We start from the raw sequence: 18,945 nt of genomic DNA on the forward strand, positions 1-18,945 counted from the left end.
CAATTAACTATTGGTGCTTTGCATGTGCTTTTCTGCCTTTTAATGTACATTCTTGGCTGTGCCACTGTGGAATTATCAGTAAACTGACAACTGTAGCCCTGGTTCTCCATAGCCAGGAGGTTGATTCCACTATGAAAGCTCCACTGTATTTCTCTTAGTTTGCATTCAAGAGCAGCCAAAGTGATTCCTCCAGAATCAGAGCAGGCATCTCCAATGCTGGAAAAGCCACTCCAGGGTAGGAAGCTCTGTTGAAGTGTGGTAGCAGTCTGGACACATTGGGCAGCTCCCAGTACAGAGCATGTGGGCCTCAGCTTTCCTGATGGAATATTTGAAAAGTCAGAAGGATCCCTTTTATGTTTTGAAAATACTTGCAGTATTTTCACAGAGATATCCTGCAAGAATCAGCGTTGTGGTTGGTCAGGATAGGGAAGAGGTTTGGCACTGTCACTCCTCAGGTCTCCTTGCTGTGGCTGCCTGGAGTGAGAGGAAGGGTGATTTTCTTGGAGCAAAGAGGAGTTTTGAGATGTTTGCATTGAGAGAATGGGGACATCTGCTGGCTGAGGGGCAAGTGCCAGGAATTCCTGCCAGCCTTTCTTGGGGAGACGTGGGAAACAATTCTCTGTGGGGTTCCTGAGCCTTCAAGCTATGGAGTCCTTGGCAGCTGGTCCCAGACACTGAACACCAAAATCAGAGGGCAGTGCCTCCTTGCCTCCCTGGCTTTCCTGGGATAAGTGGAGTGGAGCTCTGGAGAGACTGCACTGGAAAAGGGAAGGTAAAATCTCAAGAGGTCTGGGTAACACTGACCCCATCGGTCAATAAGCCATGCATGGCCTTGTCTGGAATTTCATGAGCTGTAGGCTATGGTGATTTTTAGCCTTTCATAATTCTTGTCCTTTTAACCCTGCCTAAATAAAAGGTTGATGGCTAAAATAGAGCTGAAAGGCCAAACTTATTTGCTCACTCTGCCAGTTCTGCCCATGTTTCATCGGTGATCCTCAGCTAGCACAGGGTCACTAAGTGCCTCAGAAGCATTTCAGTCCGACAGCAAAAGCTAAGAGAGTGCTTCTTTGATTGATTTTTCTTGCCCCTTCTCCTTCTAGAGATGTTTGACAGTGTTTGATCTTGTCAGGGAAAAACAACACAGTGCTTGTTCCAGCCTGCAGTGTAGATTTTGGCCTCTTGTCTCAGCCTAAGGGGGTCTGAGCTTAAGCTGCGCTGGTGTTTGGTTTTATTTCTTTTCATGACTGTTGATTTTCTAGGATTAGATACCAGGATCCAGATCCCTCTATGAATCTGGAATAATATTTGTGTATAGGGAGCCATTCAGGAGTTACCACGACAGATTAAAGGTACTGAACCATATTTTGAAAATTGGAAAATATTCAGCTCTAGCACCACTAACAATCCAGTGTACCCTGATTTCTATCAAAAATGCTTTTTTTTCCTAAGACCAAAATGTTTCCTATATACTTCATTTCAGAATTCCACTTGTTACAGGATTTTCCTCCTTTGCACAGGCAGTGATTTGAAAATGCTGAGCATGAAAGAAGAGAACTGAGGATCTTTATCCCTGTTGGTTAAGCAGATTTATAGATCTTTCAGCTCCATCTGTAAAATAAGGAGTGCTGTCATAGAATACAAGCAAGGCTACTGCTGTATTTTTGTGTTAGCTGATAAAAGCTAACCCTTTCTTTCATCAAAGCCCTTCTTTCATCCCTCCTGCAAGGTCATCAGACAAATGTACATTAAATCTGGGAATGGTTTGTTGTCAGGAAAGCAATATATTGCCAGCTCGACACTGAATTTTGTGAACATCTGTGCACTGGATCACAGTACCTTAAAAGCAAGTACGAAAACAGTATTAATTGGAGAGTATTCCAGCTCAGAGGGACAAAGAACCTGACCGTGTTGAATGTGTTGTTGGATTTGGTTTCTTGTTGTATTCCTGGTTAATGTGGGGCCAGCTGATAACCATGGGCAGTGTCTGATGTCTCCAGCCCCCAGCCAAGGGCAGGCAGCCAGGTTCTGCTCTGTGGTGTGGAACAGAAGGGCAGAGGTGGCTCTGGAGCTGCCACGTCCTGCCCAGGGCACATCACACCAATGAAAAGATGATTTGGAGCTGGACAGAGGCTCTTGGGTCCCTCCTTCGCTTGCTGCCAGCAGAAATGGGATGCTTTTGTAGCTCATCAGTGTTTGGCTGTAGGTTTGTGCTCTCTTGCTCCAAGGGAATGCAATTCCTGATTTGGCATCTCTGTCAGGGAGAGGCATTAACACTGAAAAAAGATTAGGGAGACCTCTAAAGTGGGAACCATCAAGAGAACTCCTGCAAAAAAATCACTTGGGAAGTGCTTAGTGTATTGATTTCTCTCTTCACTTGTGTTTTTTTCTAGCAGTGTTCCTTTTTGGCAGCTCTTCCAGATGAGCAGAAGTAACTCCAGAGCTGAATGCTGGCCAGCTTTAGTCATGTTAGTAAAAATGTTAGTTTTTGTTATATCTGGAGTGGCAATCCATTGCCTTCAAATCAGAATGGACCTGTAGGTGTTTAGCTCCAAATGAAACGCTGATATGGTCAGTACTCCACCAGTGGTGGTTTTTTTGGCAGAAAAAAAAATGGGAGAAAGCCTGCAGCTTATTCACAACCTGCATTCGGTGTAATTTAATTTTGCAAGGTTTTTTTTTTGTTTGCAGTGAATATGCCACTGAGTGGTTGGGTCAGTGTTGGAAGGCTGAGGAGTTTTGAAGGGGTGCAGACCAATGCAGATCATACAAGGACAAATATTTGTAGACCTGTGACAGTGTTAATGCAACAGAAATGTTACATTAATTGATTTAAACAACAACAAAAACAAACAAACAAGCCAAAAACACTCCAACCCCAAAAACAAACCAAAAATCCCCCAAACCCAAACAAATCACAAGCCCCAAATGTAAGCAGTTGATGATTGTTGAATTTCAACAGTTCTAGGAAATTGAAATCTATGTAAGACTTGTTCAGGCATTTATCCTGGAATTATCACAAACACCATTCCTTTATCATCTGAGGTGAGGGAACATTTGTAGGAAGAGATAAGTGTTTCCTAAATCTGTCAGTAGCTTCTAGTTATATCAGTTCTAATAAATAATATTATCTTGCCCCATGAACCTTGCTTTCTTTATCTTCCTAGGCAGTCCCTTCAGCCTATGACTACAAAGTCATCTTATTCATGCAGCTGGAAAAAGAGAGATGGGAGGGCAGACTCTTCTTGGGGGGTTGTTTTCAAGCCCAAAAACACACCTAAGAAAACCCCAAATACTACCTATTTTCATAAGTGATATCTCTGTTTTTCAAATGATTCTCAGACACACACTGGTTCTATTTAAATACATATTTTATGCAGTACTTACTTAAAAGATAACTTAAAAATAAGTTAGTATTAATATATTAATATACTTAAATATTAACACATATCTTAATAAGTGACTACTTTTCCTAAAGCAAAACAGATTTCATATTTCATGAGTACAGGGCTTTCCTTAAGTGTGTTGTTTATCTGTTGAATTGACACCTTAGACCTTGTTTTAGCCCCCAGGGATTTGTTGCCTGCAGTTTACAATATGCCATTTCCCAAAGAGGTTAGTGTTCCTCCAATATAAATCATGATTTTTTTCATCTGTCTTGCAGATGTACAGCACTCATTCATGAAAAGAAAAATACACTCATCTGCATCTATTTATAAGTGTCATGTTCTGGATCCTGCCCAATTCAGCTCAAGCTGCATGCACAGCATTTGGCCAGAAGCAAAAAGCTCCTTTATTCACAAGGTTAATGTTTAGCAGTGGACCAAATCCCATCTCAATTCCACCAGTGTAAATTATCAGTTGAGTAATCCTAGTGTTACAATGGCATAATTGAGATCGAACTTGGCTTGCAGCACTGCCATTTTTTCCTCTTCCCATGGCTTTTTCCTGCCAGGATCCTTGCTGAAATCAATGAGTGTTCATGTCAAGCCTTAAGCTGCTTCTCTACAGCTCTGCAAAGTCGGGGTGCAGGCTACAGCAGAAAAATAGATCCCTAAAAGGAATTACATAAATAAATACTGTAATGCTGCTGTTGGCTGGAAGTCATCCCAGTGATTATTTGGAATGTTGTGCATTTTAAGGATGAAAACAAGCAAACAAGCAGTTCTTGAATATGTAACAGGGTGTTAGATGAGGTTGGCATTGCTGAGAGGTTGTCATGCCTCCCTGTGGTTTGTTCTAGCTTATTAATATTTTATTTCATTCTTTTTTAAACTGGACCAGTGAAATATGTCCTCACACACTGGATAATGGCACTCAGTAATACTGATATTGTCCCCCTCCACCAAAAGGGAGGAAAATATTCATATAGGATATAAAGAGGCCTTAATAAATCAGTCAGTGGATCACTTGCTTGGCTGGCAATAAGCTGATTTATTAGCACTGCTGATACTACATATAGCATTGGGAAGAATGGGAAGCACAGTCCCTTTGTCCAGTGGAGGATGAAATAGTAATGGGTAAAATGAATGAAATGTGGTTGGACTTTTCCATGGATGGGCTGTAGTTTTTTCCTCTGCACAGGTTATTAACATTACCCATGGCTTCAAGGAGGAGCCTTTCCCCAGGACAAACTTTCCTGCTTTTTCCCTCTTCAGTTTTCCTGATTTGCTGTTTTGGTGGTTTTGTGTTTTTCAGCAATGGGTAGAAGGGCTTGGATCCATCATACATAACTTTAGAGCTAACAATGTCAGTCCAATGACGTGTCTCAAGAAACAGTAAGTTACTTTCTTTCCTCCCCTTTCTCCTTGATTGTTCTGTCCTTGTATTTTCCTTATTGGAATTAAAAAAAATAAAATATTTAACTTGTTTTTCATAGTTTGACATTTAGAAAACACTGTCATAAAGAAAACTGCATTAAATGAGTTAAGAGTTTGTCTTTTATTGAGACCAAAGGTGTCTCAAGGCCACATTTGGCACCTGCCCAGGAGAAATTACAGGAGAATTTGTAACTGTTCATTTGATTTATTGTAGTGTATGTTTTAATTACTGGCTGGTTTGTTTTTTCTTTGATGCATATGCAAGCAAATCCCCATGAGACTTTCTCATCTTCACACTTGTGTTAATTGCTGTACTGATTTTTTTGGGCTGCTTTTTGCCTCTACAGTTCAAGAAATGTCCTGCCTCAAGCATTAAAAGGTTACAGAAAAATGTTTTTATTGCAGAACAATTATTTTTTTGTACTCATTTAGCAGACATGGCAATAAGTTAAACATAATGATCTAGACCCCAATTTTAATAAATAGGATTTTAAAAATGTTTCATTCCTAATTTCAGCTGGATGAAGCTGGCCTTCCTAACAAACACAAATGGGAAAATTCCAGTTCGGAGGTAAGCACAGTTGGGGAGCTCTCGGTTTTTTCCGTTCCTAGTTCTAGAATTTTAATAAAATTCTTTGGCTTAATAATAAAATATAATGTTAATTTTATTTCCTAATACATATATAAGAGTAAGTACAGAACTAGATATCCTTATCTGCCCTCCTTGAATAAGCTAGACAGGACTTCTTATCAGCCTAGTAATTTATTTTTTTTCAGTCTATTGGAATGAAGATATGAGTTTTTCTGATAGTTTTCAAAGTCACTTAGAACTAAGAGCATCAGATTTCTCAGCCTAACATTCCTCAAACCCTGGGATGGGTTTTTCAGTTGTAAAAGTTGATAAAATACTTTAAAAAAAGAACCATAAAAGCTTGCAGACCAGTTAAGTAGAGGACAAAAAGGTACTTTTAAACTGTAGTTCCTTGTAAAAGAGACATATACGTGTCTGCCAAAAATGCTTCTGCTTTTATAGGAACCCCCAGGATAATATTTGGTTTTGTCCACATGGTAAATGAATTGTTGGGTTATTTGTTGTCAGGAACAGCAAAGCCAGAACAGCATCTTTCTTTCTGTGCAGCTATTAACTATTAAAAGTTACTGCTTTTCAGTCCTCTCTGGCTAGGCAATGATACTCCCCTCTTTTGCCCTAGGACTTCATTCTTGCTCATGCGTTGAGCTGCTTTTCTCTTCATAATGTACATGCAAACCAGGTTTTTGGGGGGCATGCTGGTTTTTCATGAATAGAAACTCACAGAAGGGAGCAAGGAGGACTTCGTAAGATAAGCCTCACACTTCTCTTTATTTTTTTGTCCCCCCCCCCCCCCAAAAGAGGAAAGGAGGGTTTTGCAGCTATAGAACCTGCAAAAAGAGAAAGGGCTTGCCATGCTGCTTTCTTTAGCTTCATTTGACAGGTGACACCTTGACAGTGTTAAAGCTGCTTCAGTGTATTAATCTTCCAGTTCTCATGTGACCAAGTCCCTGCTTATTTCTCAAACTCAGCTGCCATGAAGCACCTCCTGTGCAGAAGTCCCATGAGGAATATCATCAGCTGGAGGGTAACGATGAGGAAACAATACCACAGGGACAAATCAATTTTCAGGATTTTACAGCTTTATGCCTGTGTTTGAACACAGAACCCTATTCCACAGTATGAATTTATAGTGTGCTAGCTTGTCTGAAACTGTTGCTGCCTTTAAATATTTTACATCACATTTAGTGAGGCATAAATTCTCTCTGTTGTGCTCCAGCATACTGATTTGTGTATGCAGACTGCCTATTGCTTAAAAATCCAGTTCACTGGGTCCAATGTATTAAATCTTTAAATTTGAATTTGCACTATTTACAGGTTAACATAAATCAGTTCCCTAGCAGTTTAATTTATTGTTAAAGTAGGTTGCTTATAAATTCATAAGGGATCTACCGTTCCATGAAGCTGAGTCTCCTTTGCATCTGGATACTCCAAGGAATGTGCTACCTTGGTGTGGGTAAAATGTGGCAAATTTTTGGGGCTCACATGGGGAGTGCTGTGTCACCCACTTAAAGGATGAGATGTCAGTGAGAAGAGGAATATGAAGACAGAAAAAAATTAATCTGCTGTGCAGAGCTGCCCTGGAAAAGAGGGGGAATCAGGGCCCTGATGTAGGATGGCAAGGCCATGGGATTGGCCTGACCCAGCAGGAGCTGCTGATCATGGAGTGGGACACAGACATCCAGGGGTCAGCCTGGGACTGGGGAGATTTCACTGCTTCCTCCTTTCTTCCATCAACCCTTAGTGCAGAGAAGGGAAGTGGAGAGATTAAAAGGAGACAGGAGGAGGGAGAGGCATAAGGAGAGGGATGTGTGTATGAGGATGGCAGGCCAGGAAGCACTGGGAAATGTGAGCTGAATGGCTCTGATATGTAAGGGGCACCAAAGTTCCACATCTGCTACCCAAGCTTCCCCCCCAGTACCTCTTTCACTGCTTTAAAGCAATGATGCTTCCCCTCCAAATGACCTTTCCCTTTTACCTGTTTTATACCTATTGTTGTTTATTCAGCCCTGCTTCCTCCTCTTCCTCCTCCTCCTTCTCCTCCTGCTGCCAGGGGCTCCTGTAGCAATTGCTGTAGTTCTGATCCCTACATATTCCCTTGGATACAAAGGGGAAGGTTTTTCTCTCAGAAACAGAGGCCCCAGCAGGTCTGTTCAGATGTAGGAATGTGTATCACAAGATCCACCTGTATTTTGTTTTTAAACAGAAGTGCAGTAAAACACCAAGGGGGAAAAAGAGATCTCACCTGCAGAATCAGAGCTCCTTGCATTTCTTCCCAAGTTTGAAACAAATTTTGCAACTCTCACATTCCCCATAGGGAATAATGAGCCTTGAGAAGGTGACACTCCTCGGGCTGTTGGTGGCAAATGCCATAAATACTCCTGACTCTTTGGCTGTACAGTTGGGAGTTGCAAGTCACAAAGATTTTTCTCAAGCTTGGATTTTAATGTATTCTGGGGCATAGATCTGTTGATGTTGATGTACTATGTTTGGGAGAGGAGAAATTCTGGCAGTTAGCAGTGTGAAAACCTTAGGAGAGTAGCATTTCTGCCTTTTGGGCTTTAATAAATTTTAGCAGTCTGAGTCTAGAATCATATTTTCAGCTCTTGCAAAGACACAGCATTTGTAAGATATTTTGTATGTTCAGATTTTAACACTACTGTAACAGATGAGCAAACAGGTCAGTGTTTGTTAAGAAAAAAAAAATGCACTTGGTTCCTTCAGCTTTCTGCTGGCAGAAAATAGATTTTCTATGTGAGTAAGTTGGACCTGCTCGTCTAGACTCTCATTAGAAATTAACTTTGCTCAGTCTATGCTTGTCTCTTTGTATAAGTACATTTAAAAGGATTCAAGCAAGTTTAGGTTCTAACAATGAAAATAGATAGTAAAAAAATAAAAAGCTAAACTATGCCAAATGAAGCTTAAATCTGTTTTTCAGTAGTTTAATTAAGTCAATTTGAAAGCAGAGTTTTTTAAGTGTCTTAACTCAGTTACTCCAGAGTGTCTGGAAGAAATCTGTTTCAATACTTCAGTGTTGGTTGGAAATCAAAGTTAGATAATTTCTTGTACAGTGTAGGCAGGTCAAGCTAATAGATTCAGTGGAGCTGTGGTAGAAGATTGATTTTCACAGATTGTGCTGGCTTGATTTTTGAGGTAATGGTTGGAAAGTGGTGAAAGTCTGAAGTAACCAACTCATTTAATCCATCAACAAGTATGATAGAGTCATATCCCTCCGTTCCAGAGTTGGGAAGTATTTTAAATATTTATGAGGAAGTACACTGACATGTTACCATAAGCCCCAAATCACTCTAGGTGGAACATGAAGAGTGAACACCTGTAGGTGTCAAGATGAAAGTAAATCAGGTAGGATGAAGTCTCTTCTGATAGAAGGAAAAACAGTTTTATTTGCAATAGCCTTAGCAAAATGAATGTGTCATGCTGTATTTTTACAATCTTTTTTGATTCATGCAATCTTCTCTACACTGCTGCTCTCATTACAAATTACTGCTATGTTTGCTGTCAGCTTTTGTGAAATAAAAAAATACATTTGGCATCAAAAGTTCATTCCCTGCAGCCATGGAATCTTGGCACATATCTGATTAATTACTTACACCAATATTACATGTTTTACAGGACATTTATTATTGGAGTCCAATTCATTAAAAAAGACATAGAAATTTACAGGCCTGGAAATAGGTTGTAAATTGTAAAACTAACATTACTGTGTGGTTTAGAATTAGTAGAAAAAAATAGATGCCTGGGGATTTTTTTAAGAAACAAGTGCCTAAAGTTAAACTCAGTCTATATTTCAGTGAAAATATCTTGGTACTTATCAACTTTGGAAAATCAAACAGCTAACTTAGATGCCTAAATAGGGACATAGAAACCTAACTGTTGTAAAGACCAAGTAAGAAAAACATTGCTAAGTTTTGTTAAAATATTTTTTTTATCATTTAGATATTTTCATTTCCTGATCTTAACTTTATTAGTATGAAAATATTTACATAGGCAGTTTAGAGTGTTTTGGAGAATAAAACAACCGTGAATTGCTATGGCAACAAATAGCAGCAACAATTTGTTTCACGTCTCTTGCCATGTGAAATTATTTATTATGCATGAGATTAACTAAAAGTCTCAGCAAATGTTTGTCTTGCTTGATGATAAAGAGCAACACATTCTTATCAGCAGCCATAGAGTGTTTCCCAATGTACAGCTTTTGTTAGAAATAGATATTGGATACAGACTTCAGTTTCTCTCTCCAGACTAAGACACCAAAATCAAGGGGTTGTGGGTCACAGCATTTTAGCTCAAACCCTAAACAGAAGGCATGAGAGCTGTCAGGTTTGGATCCTCCTTTCCAGACCCAGAGGTTATTCAGACTCATCTCAAATTGAAACAGAAATAGACCACTCTCATATTAATCATACCAAATAGCCATGTTTTTGTGGGATTTATCTCATTCCAAGTGAAACGAGTTTGTCAGTCGTACACACGGTGAAGTCATGCTTTGGGGAGGAGCAGGATGCTCATCAGTTTGGTGGAAATATTCCAGTGACAGCTGAGGTTTACCTAAAGGATTTGTGTGTAGCATGACTGGGACAGGATATTCTCAATGGCTGTGAGGTGAGGGAGCATCCAGAGGGAGGAGTGAGCACTGCAGCAGGGAATGGGATTTGCCATGTGGCTGGGAGTCTCTTGATAGCAGCAGCTGCTTGAAAAGGAAGGGGGAAGGAAGCTGCCTTTGGGAACAGCCCACTCCTGCCTTATGGAGACACAGTTTAATGCCTGGGATGGAAGGGAAGGCACCACAACCAGGAATGACCAGAGACACGAGTCTCCTGCTGCTTTCTAAACAGTTATTTATATCAGCACACAGCTTAAAAGAGCAAACAAAAGAATGCTTTGCATGGCTCTGTATCTCAGTGTATTGGGGGAAGAAAACCCTCTTTTGTTCTGTTTGCAGTTCATTATTTTGATGTATTTTCTAATGTCTGGCTTGCAGGCAGAGCAGTGCTGCTCTGTGGAGCTTAGAGCACTTTTTCAACTGCACTATTACTTGGAAGCTGCTTACATTCATCAATAGAAGCCAGAGGAAAATGTTGGCAGTAAAAGCAAGAGAGAGAGAAAGAGCCAATTGTTTAAAAAGTGACTAACATTTCTCTGCCTTTTTTTTTTTCTCTCCATTGTTCTTTGTTTTAGCATAACCAGAACCTTTGCATCAGGTAAAACAGAAAAAGTGATCTTTCAGGCACTTAAGGAATTAGGTCTTCCCAGTGGAAAGGTATTTAGTTGTTTTCAATAACTGTTTTTGTACACTAATAAAGTGATGACTCATTCACGTTTATAGCTGTAATCTAAGTCATTTGCATCACAAAAACTGTGCCTATTGTGTGTTACTTACTAATCACTGGAGGTTGTTTACTAGAGCCAAAATGTAATTAAATCTGTATGACACAGAGGTCCTTAAACCTCTTAGAGGGGGTGGCCCTTCTTTTCTGTCACAAACTATCTTTTGTTCATTTATGCAAAGTATATAAGCACAAAATATGCATGTAATAGATTTTTTTGTTTAATTTCTTGGACTCCTCCTGTTCTTTGCTCCACTCCTTTGGAGAGCTACTCTCCAGCTCTGTCCTACTTCCAGTGGGAGCAGAGAGCAGCCCCAGAGAGGTGATGGCTTGAACTTTTTGGGTTTGGGTTGGTTTTTTTATAAGCTTCAGAAGAAAAAGAAATTGTTCTCCAGCTCTGTGTTTATGTAGAATTATTGTTACTGTGAGATTAGAATACAAGCACATTAAACAGATCTATGATAAAGATGAATTTAGAATTACTTTGAGAGAGTATAAAAGAAACCAGGTAAATTTATACTTGGGAAGGAGCTAAACCAGTTCTGAGTTGCTTTTTTGTGATATAAGATGTTCTCTTGGGAAAAGAGCACATAAGCTCTCTTGTCTGGATAAATGTACCTTTGCATTTTGTTGCAGAATGATGAAATTGAGCCTGCAGCTTTTACTTATGAGAAATTTTATGAGCTTACCCAAAAGATATGTCCCCGAACTGACATAGAGGATCTCTTTAAGAAGATGTAAGTTCAAATTTAATATAATCTTGCTTTAAAGACATTTTGCCATATTTTTAGTCCATAACTAATAGTGACAGAAAGCTGTAAAATTTATCTACCCTCCAATTCTAGTAGCATCAGCAGTACTTTAGAACAAGCTCCAGTCTGTTTTACCCCTTTCTCCCTTCTCAGACTGTTAATGTAAAAGTTCACTCTGTATTTTAGAGCAACTTTTACATGAGTTAAAGGAAGCACCTGGAACTTTTTTTTTTTTTTTTTGCATTGGCTTTACTAACTCCTGTAATTTTTAACTTGCTCCTTTAGGTGATTAACACAGTATGTGAATTAATTAAATCAAGTAAGAAATTTGAAGTTTGAGAAGTTTCTTCACCCAATTTATTCTCAGCTGGAGGACTTACATGTTGTTTGAGAAGTAATGTTTGTTCAGTGATAGGAAGATATGTTGTGGGAGATGAACTGTGCCAAGCATAGACAGTTAGTATGTTTTCTGTGACTGTTCATTTTGAGATTATAGAGCTACTTTCAAGTAGAAAATAGTAGGTGATTTTAAAAGTATCAACAATGTCAACATGTAAATCATACCTACTGTAGCATCATGTATAAAAACTTACATTCTCTAATAAATTCCTTTTCAGCAATGGAGACAAAACTGATTATTTAACGGTAGACCAATTAGTGAGCTTTCTAAATGAAGTAAGCTTTTTCATACATTAACTACCATACAAGTCTGTCTGCAGTGGCTTGCTTCTTCCAATCTTTCCATTGCATGCACCATGCCATTATTTGCTACGCTTCTGATCTGCTGATCTTTCCATTATGGTAACACCCAGGTGCAAAAATCAGCTTCAGCCGTGTGTGGTGTTGTGCTTTCTACATGTTGGCTTTGCAGTTGTGTCTGGTTACTTGCTGCTGTGTTATGGTGTGTGTGCTGTGTGTTTTATGCTTTTTATCCTGTTAAATTTGATGTAGTTTCCATTAAAATATACTCAGTATTTTATTGAAGGCAATTATTTTACCTGCAGGCCCCAGCTAAATATATCTGCTACCCTTCTAGAATAATAGACAAACTGAAGTAGGTGTTTATAAACAGGAATTTGATTCTTCTCAGCAGTATTATTTCAATCTGTTACAAATCTAGGAGTTAAGAGGATATTTTAAGAGTTTGTATATGATTTTTAAAATACCATGTGTGCAGAATAAGAGGAAATATTTTTATTGCTGTATTTCCAGAATACACTTGTTGGCAGAAGTATTTAGAATTTCTTAAAAGCATCATGAGTGTGTGAAGTAGTTCAGTAAACAATGTGGGGTTAGCCCTTTTCTATTCCTAAAGCACAGTACATTACAGAAAAGGGATTCATTTGGAATTCCAGCAATAAATGCACTATGGATTTGACAAGAACACACCCGTGGAAAACAGACACATCCTACTTGGTTTTGTACCAGTAGATTATTGTCATCCTCAACGTGGGAAGCTGCTGACCTCACTAGGTGACATTTTTAGGTGTACTACCAAAAAAATTCTCCATCTAAAATTGTTTAACTAGTTATAGTTCAATTTTTATATGGTTTTATATATGCATTTATATATATAGGATACTTCAAAATGAAGATCCAAGCTGTAAGTTCCCTATATATCAGATTTAGAATATAATTTAATTTTTCAGTATGGAATGTGTTCCTTACTCTTCACTAAACCTGAATTACTTGTGGAAAGGGTATTCAAAAAGAAAGGGGAAGATTAACAGCTTGATTACATAACTGGGGTTATATACTTGGGCCTTTAGTTCATATCTATTGGCAAATTGGAGCACAGGCTTAATCTTATTGCTGTGAGAGATCCTTTTATCACAGCTCTTTACACAATTCAGTGTCTAAATGTTTGCAGGGCCGGGGTCAGAGCTAAGGCTTGTCAATTTTGCTTCTGCATTAGAGAGAGAGAGGATATTGTTGTGATTTAAATTATAAGTTATCCTTTTAAAGCACCTCAGCCCCCAATTCACCTGTAGATATATTTAACTGCTTGAAGCACACAAGCCTATCCCCACTTTTAAACCATGTTAGCTTCTGATTTTTTTAGTGTCACTCTTCATTTTCAGGTAAATTATTATTTCCTCATTATTTAAAAATTGATCTCTAATTGTTTTAGTTTATAGTTCTTTGAAACCTAAATTTCTGAAGAAAAGCTGCCAGCATTTGTAAGAACCCCTGGTCACCAGTAACTGATTAAAAAATTAAGATTGACTTGTGCTCTCAATTTTGTGTTGCTTTAGCAGTTCTTTTTACAGAATTAGAGACCTTATTTATAGGTAGTACTGGGGGAAAATGCATCTTGTTGAATACATCCATATTGACAAAATACATTTTGCAATTGGAAATCTTGTGGGTGGCCCTTTAGTTGGGGATCAGAGCTGGGGAAAATTATTCAAGTGTTTTTTTGTAGAGTAAAACATTTATTCTGGTGATTGAAACAGATGCCTTTGGTCTGTGTTGGAGGTCCTTTGGTCTCCAAACAGAGTTTAAAGTTTGGGTCATAATTTGAAAGGCACAAAATTACCCAGAATGTGCCTCCTGAAGGGATCATTTCTGTCCCCTTGGCAGCTGGCCAACACTGCAATTAGCAGTGGTGTCTAATGCTGGCAAATATAAAAAGGTTATTATCATTACATAGGAGAGGGGAGTTACTTGGCAGAGCAACTCTTCATGAGACTCTTTAACTTCAATTATTTTGAAGTAACCTCCAAGGCATGCTGCAGAAGCTCTAAGTGTTATGGGTTTTTAAGAGAGCATGAGGATATGTTACTGGGTATGTGAGGAGAGTGAGCAGCTTTCCTGGACTTTTTCCAAACTCCTGTCTCTATTTGACTTTTAAATGCTGCTGGATGACAGATGATTTAATTGTGCTTCAGTATTAAAGCTTCTGGGAAGTTTTTAGAAACTTAATTGCTGTCATGCATGAGTATTTTGTCTAGATCTCCTATTTTTAAAGTCAAATTTTAGAAAAAAAAAAGGGAATATAGTTGAAAAGGGACTGAAATCACTACCATTGAGATTTGCTCCTGCAGTTCATTTACAGCAATAAAATAACAAGACGAGTAACAGTTAAAATGGAATTTTCAGTAGTCTGACCAGGACTCTTCCATTCTTTTGGGAGGGAGGTATGGGGAGATCCTTTCCTATTCCCAATTCCTTGCTTTTCCTCCCTCTCTCTCTCTATTCCACTTGCTTCCTCTTCCTCCCTCCTTCCCATTCACTCTTTCCATCCCCCAGTTGTTCATCTCCCCAAAAGGACCTTCTCACCGCTCACAGGGCTAATTCAAGAGGCAGAACTGCTTTTAGCCCATTTTCAACTGCTGCATGTCTCAGTTTGTGCCCACTCCAAGGTGCTGGAGCCAGGCTGGGGAGGCTGAAGGAGCTTTCTCTCTTTGCAGAGCCTTCTGGGCATCTTTTCTCCCCATCTTTTTAGTCAGTTCACCCTCATATGATTGGGAATGCCTGGTGGAAGGGTGCCCTGTCTGGTAGAGTAACCAGAACAATCCAGCACAGCTTTGTTGCACATACAGAATTAGTCCTGGGACACGTTATCTTTCCAGATGAAATGTCACACTTTCAATTTTGATCTGCTTTTGTGTCACAAGTTCCCTGTGCCACCAAGCTCTGTGGTGCAGAACACTTCCCCAAGAGATGCTAGAGAATATTATCACTTTTTTAAAGTAGATCTTTATCTGTTGCCAATTTTATTTTTTAAACAAAGTGAACGTAATGATACACTTTTGTTCCAATGGAGAATTGATAGTGATGCTGGAAGAATATTTTGCTCTGAGCTCCTTTGGAAAACTGTGGGGCTTTTTCTCAAGAGGAGACTTTTTGCTTTATCCCATTTATTTTCTCCTGTTTGCTCATTAGTAACTGTAGAAGAAATGGAGTAGGGAGGAACCCTTTCCTGGAGCAAAGAACCTTCCCTGCTATTTCTTACCATTTTTTGAGGTGGTGTATTGTCACTAATGATATAAATCCTTGTCATTTGTCACCGTGGAACTGTTGCATGCCAGTGTGGTGGTGTTGCTGTGTGCTGCTGAGCAAATCATGTCCTGCATCCATCTGCTCTCATGTCCTGTTTCATCTGAGCTTTCCTGGGGCATCCCAACAGCCCAGCTGAGCAAACCTGCTGTGTTTTAGATGCTGCAGACTGCCAGTAGCATTACTTGGAAGATCCCTCCTTAATTGCATGATTAAATTGGCATTGGTTGTAATTTCTTGGTGTTAATTAAGCACATGCACCAATGGATTGGCTGTACAAAAAGAGATTGGATTGGATATTACTTTTCTTATGAAAAAGAAATAATAATAGTCAAAAAAGTTTTCAGATAAGGAATTACAGCAAATGCTGATAGTGCTGTGTAAGCCATGTCAACACCATTCTGTCCACTCCAAATTATTGATTGCCAATATGGGGGTGGCCTGTTACATCTCTGAATTCTGCTGAAACTAAAGCTTGAAAACTGTGCACCTTCTGGGGTAAAAGAGTGTTTTCACAGTCATATTTATTTCTTTGTTTTGTTGCATCTGCTTACATGCCACTACTCCGTCAGTTCTGGTTTTAATTTTCTTTTAATGGAGAATCAGGCACACAGTGTGCAGCTCTAATCCAGCATGGAGAAAAAAAACCAAAGTTACATAGCATACTATAAAGTGAAAATGTAAAAAATCTGAATTTTATTAGTCTATTAGTAATCACTACTAAATTGTACCTAAACATGACCTATATTATTAAATCCTAACATTGTAAGTTATTGTGAATTGAAGAGATGATGCTGTGAAATTCTTGTGCATATTTCTTCTAAGAACCTATACTGGTTTTTGAATAGTTAAAAACATGATGTTTCCACAATTCACAAATAATCATCCAGTACTTGCATATTTCTAAACTCAGATTTCAAATTCTGTATTTATAATATAACTTTATTTTACTTTTTTGCTTTAGCTGTAGATATTGTAGAAGACTTGCATTTTTGCAGAGGTGTTTGCAGTGCTGCCAGTCAAGTCTGTCACTTTGCAAAAAAAAAAAAAATAAATAAATAAATAGAGAATTTAAAGTGACATTTAGCTATTTATTTTCAACATCTCATCTGCACAGATCTCATGTGCAGTCATTATTTTCATGAATGAGTAAGACCATTTATATAATTGCATTGGATTTTTAATTTTAAAAAATATTTTTGTGATCAAGCTGCCTAGGTTTCTTATGAAAGATAAAGTTCATTTTCTACCTAATGCTGAAGTTGCTGTTGAATAGTCTGTAAATTTTAGGGCTGGCTTTTTTTTTTTTTTGCTTTTTTTTTTTTTAAATGTCCACTTCTTTCTTTCTCATCTGCAGTAATGAAATGCTCTTGGATGATAGCCATGCACTATATTGTTTTGCTGAATTCCATTGTTTTCTAACCTTAGCATCAACGAGATCCTCGGCTCAATGAAATTTTATTTCCCTTTTATGACACAAAAAGAGCAATGCAGATAATTGAGACATATGAGCCAGACGAAGACTTGAAGAGGAAAGGTAAATGGGGGGAGGGAATTCAGTGGTCACTGGGTTTAGGCATTTGGGGAATTTGTTCTGAAGCTTTCAGACTTTTGAAAGGGAATTTGCAATCCCTGTGGTCTGGGGACAGCACTTGTAGGGTAATGTAGGGCAATGAACCAGGAAACTGCTCTGCTGAAAAAAATTCCTCCACCTCACAATCAGATTCTTTTAGAAGGATTATTACCCTGATCTAGGTTAGAGTGTGGCTATAAATCCTGATAGGAAAGGGAGAGGCTGGGATTGAGTAAATACAGAACACTGGAAACTCCTTCCAGCAGCAAGGCAATGTGCAAGTGGCTCTGGTCAAAGTCTCAAAGAGAATGCAAAGCTCTGCAAAGTACAGATATTGTGCAAAAATACAAAAGAAATTGCCTTATGCATCCACCTTCTTGTCATATAATCTCTCTAGTGCTTGAGGGCAGCAGTCTGGCTCAGAACAGGGTATTTGAAGTGGGTGAGTTGAAAAATGTTCTCTCCCAGCAAAAGTTTCAAATATACCTGCAAGGCATTCTTGGACTGTTCATGTCCTGAGCTGCTGTCAGTGTGGGAAGTGTCAGTGGCTGAACTTAGTTCCAGTTCTTACCCATTTTGCTGCAGCAGCTGTGTTGGGATCAACTGCAGCAATGAAAAATGTTGCTTTCCCCACCTGCATTCCCTGCCCTTTTTGCTGGGTTGCTGTTGTTGTGACAAGCATAGAGGAGACTGCAGCTTTGCAAAGCCCATCCTAAGAAGAATCCTCTTTCACAGACATTTATGCTCATGGATCAAGGTAGAAGTGAAGTATTTATACATCCAGCAGTGCTGCAGCTTCTGTGGGTGAGGGATGTGCAAAGCAGGCAAAAGGAGGCAGCATCTAAGCCTGCCCCAGTAAAGTCTGAGGCTTTCCCTCCCTCTCTAAACGAAGTAAATTTTCAAAGTATTAATAGATTTTTGTCAGCTCTATCCCATTTTATTTATAATTTTTAGACACTCATCTTTGATTCTTGGCCCTAGTGTATTTTAAATATTTTCCAACACAAGGAAGGTGTGCTAATGTGGCTGCCACCTGTTTAGGATGGAAGGTGGAAATAAATCTAAAATTGGGGAAAAAAATTCAACCATGGCTAATTATTTAGCTTCTTTGATTGATTTTTATTTCTATCAGGTTTTCAATAAATGTGGAAAACCTTTTGCAGGGATGGGGTTGCTATGGAGATTAGCAACAAAATAGTAGAAGTTCCCTCTGAGTGTTCCTCCAGGGATCTCAACAGTGGCTGGTCTCTTCAGCTTCTTTCCCCTTCTTAGATAAAACTTTGCTGTTGAGCAAAATACTTGAGGACAACCCTTTTTTCTTTTGGGGCTTTTTTTTTGCTAAATCATGTAGTTTAGGAAACAAGGCTGATATGGAAAAGGCAATAGCAATAAGCAGCTGACTCTTCCTCAGTCACATTTCAGTGACAGCAGTGAGTAAAGCTGAACAAGTTAATGCTGGGCAGTTCAGTAACCAGAGTCTGCTCAGGATCACTACAAACCCCTAATCTTCCATCTGGTGAGTGCAGTTAAAAAATACAGAGTCTGAGCTGTTGAACACACAGAGAGCTCTGTTAAGTTGCTGAGGTCCCAGCTGTGTTCTGTCTAGAACATCCATCCAGCTGTGACATTTCTCCACAAGATGATGCACTAGGAGTATGTATCATCTGAGATGTGCTGTGCTGCTGCTTTAAAGTACATGGTGATAACAAAATAAAACCATTCTTCAGGTTGAAAATTCCCTTTTTTCCCCTTTATTTCATACCCAGGGTCAGCTGAGAGAACTTGAGTAAAACATTCTGGAACAGTTCACCTCTGGCTGACACCAAATACAGAAAATTTAGGCTCCACTAGAAGATTTTTTTCA

At 38.9% G+C, this 18,945-nt stretch overlaps 1 protein-coding gene across 9 annotated transcripts in view; it reads left to right on the forward strand.

Annotated features, from left to right (window-relative positions):
• The window catches only part of PLCB4 (phospholipase C beta 4), a 185,322-nt gene that overhangs the window by 108,964 nt on the left and 57,413 nt on the right, over positions 1 to 18,945 (forward strand). For all 9 annotated transcript variants that reach the window (XM_033513185.1, XM_015620529.3, XM_015620528.3 and 6 more), the window contains 6 exons: positions 4,696 to 4,775; positions 5,335 to 5,388; positions 10,606 to 10,687; positions 11,391 to 11,491; positions 12,124 to 12,181; positions 16,937 to 17,045. In XM_033513185.1, the coding sequence (XP_033369076.1) occupies positions 4,696 to 4,775; positions 5,335 to 5,388; positions 10,606 to 10,687; positions 11,391 to 11,491; positions 12,124 to 12,181; positions 16,937 to 17,045 (484 nt within the window). The remainder of the gene's footprint in view (positions 1 to 4,695; positions 4,776 to 5,334; positions 5,389 to 10,605; positions 10,688 to 11,390; positions 11,492 to 12,123; positions 12,182 to 16,936; positions 17,046 to 18,945) is intronic.

This window comes from Parus major, chromosome 3, assembly GCF_001522545.3.
Source record: "Parus major isolate Abel chromosome 3, Parus_major1.1, whole genome shotgun sequence".
NCBI lineage: Eukaryota > Metazoa > Chordata > Aves > Passeriformes > Paridae > Parus > Parus major.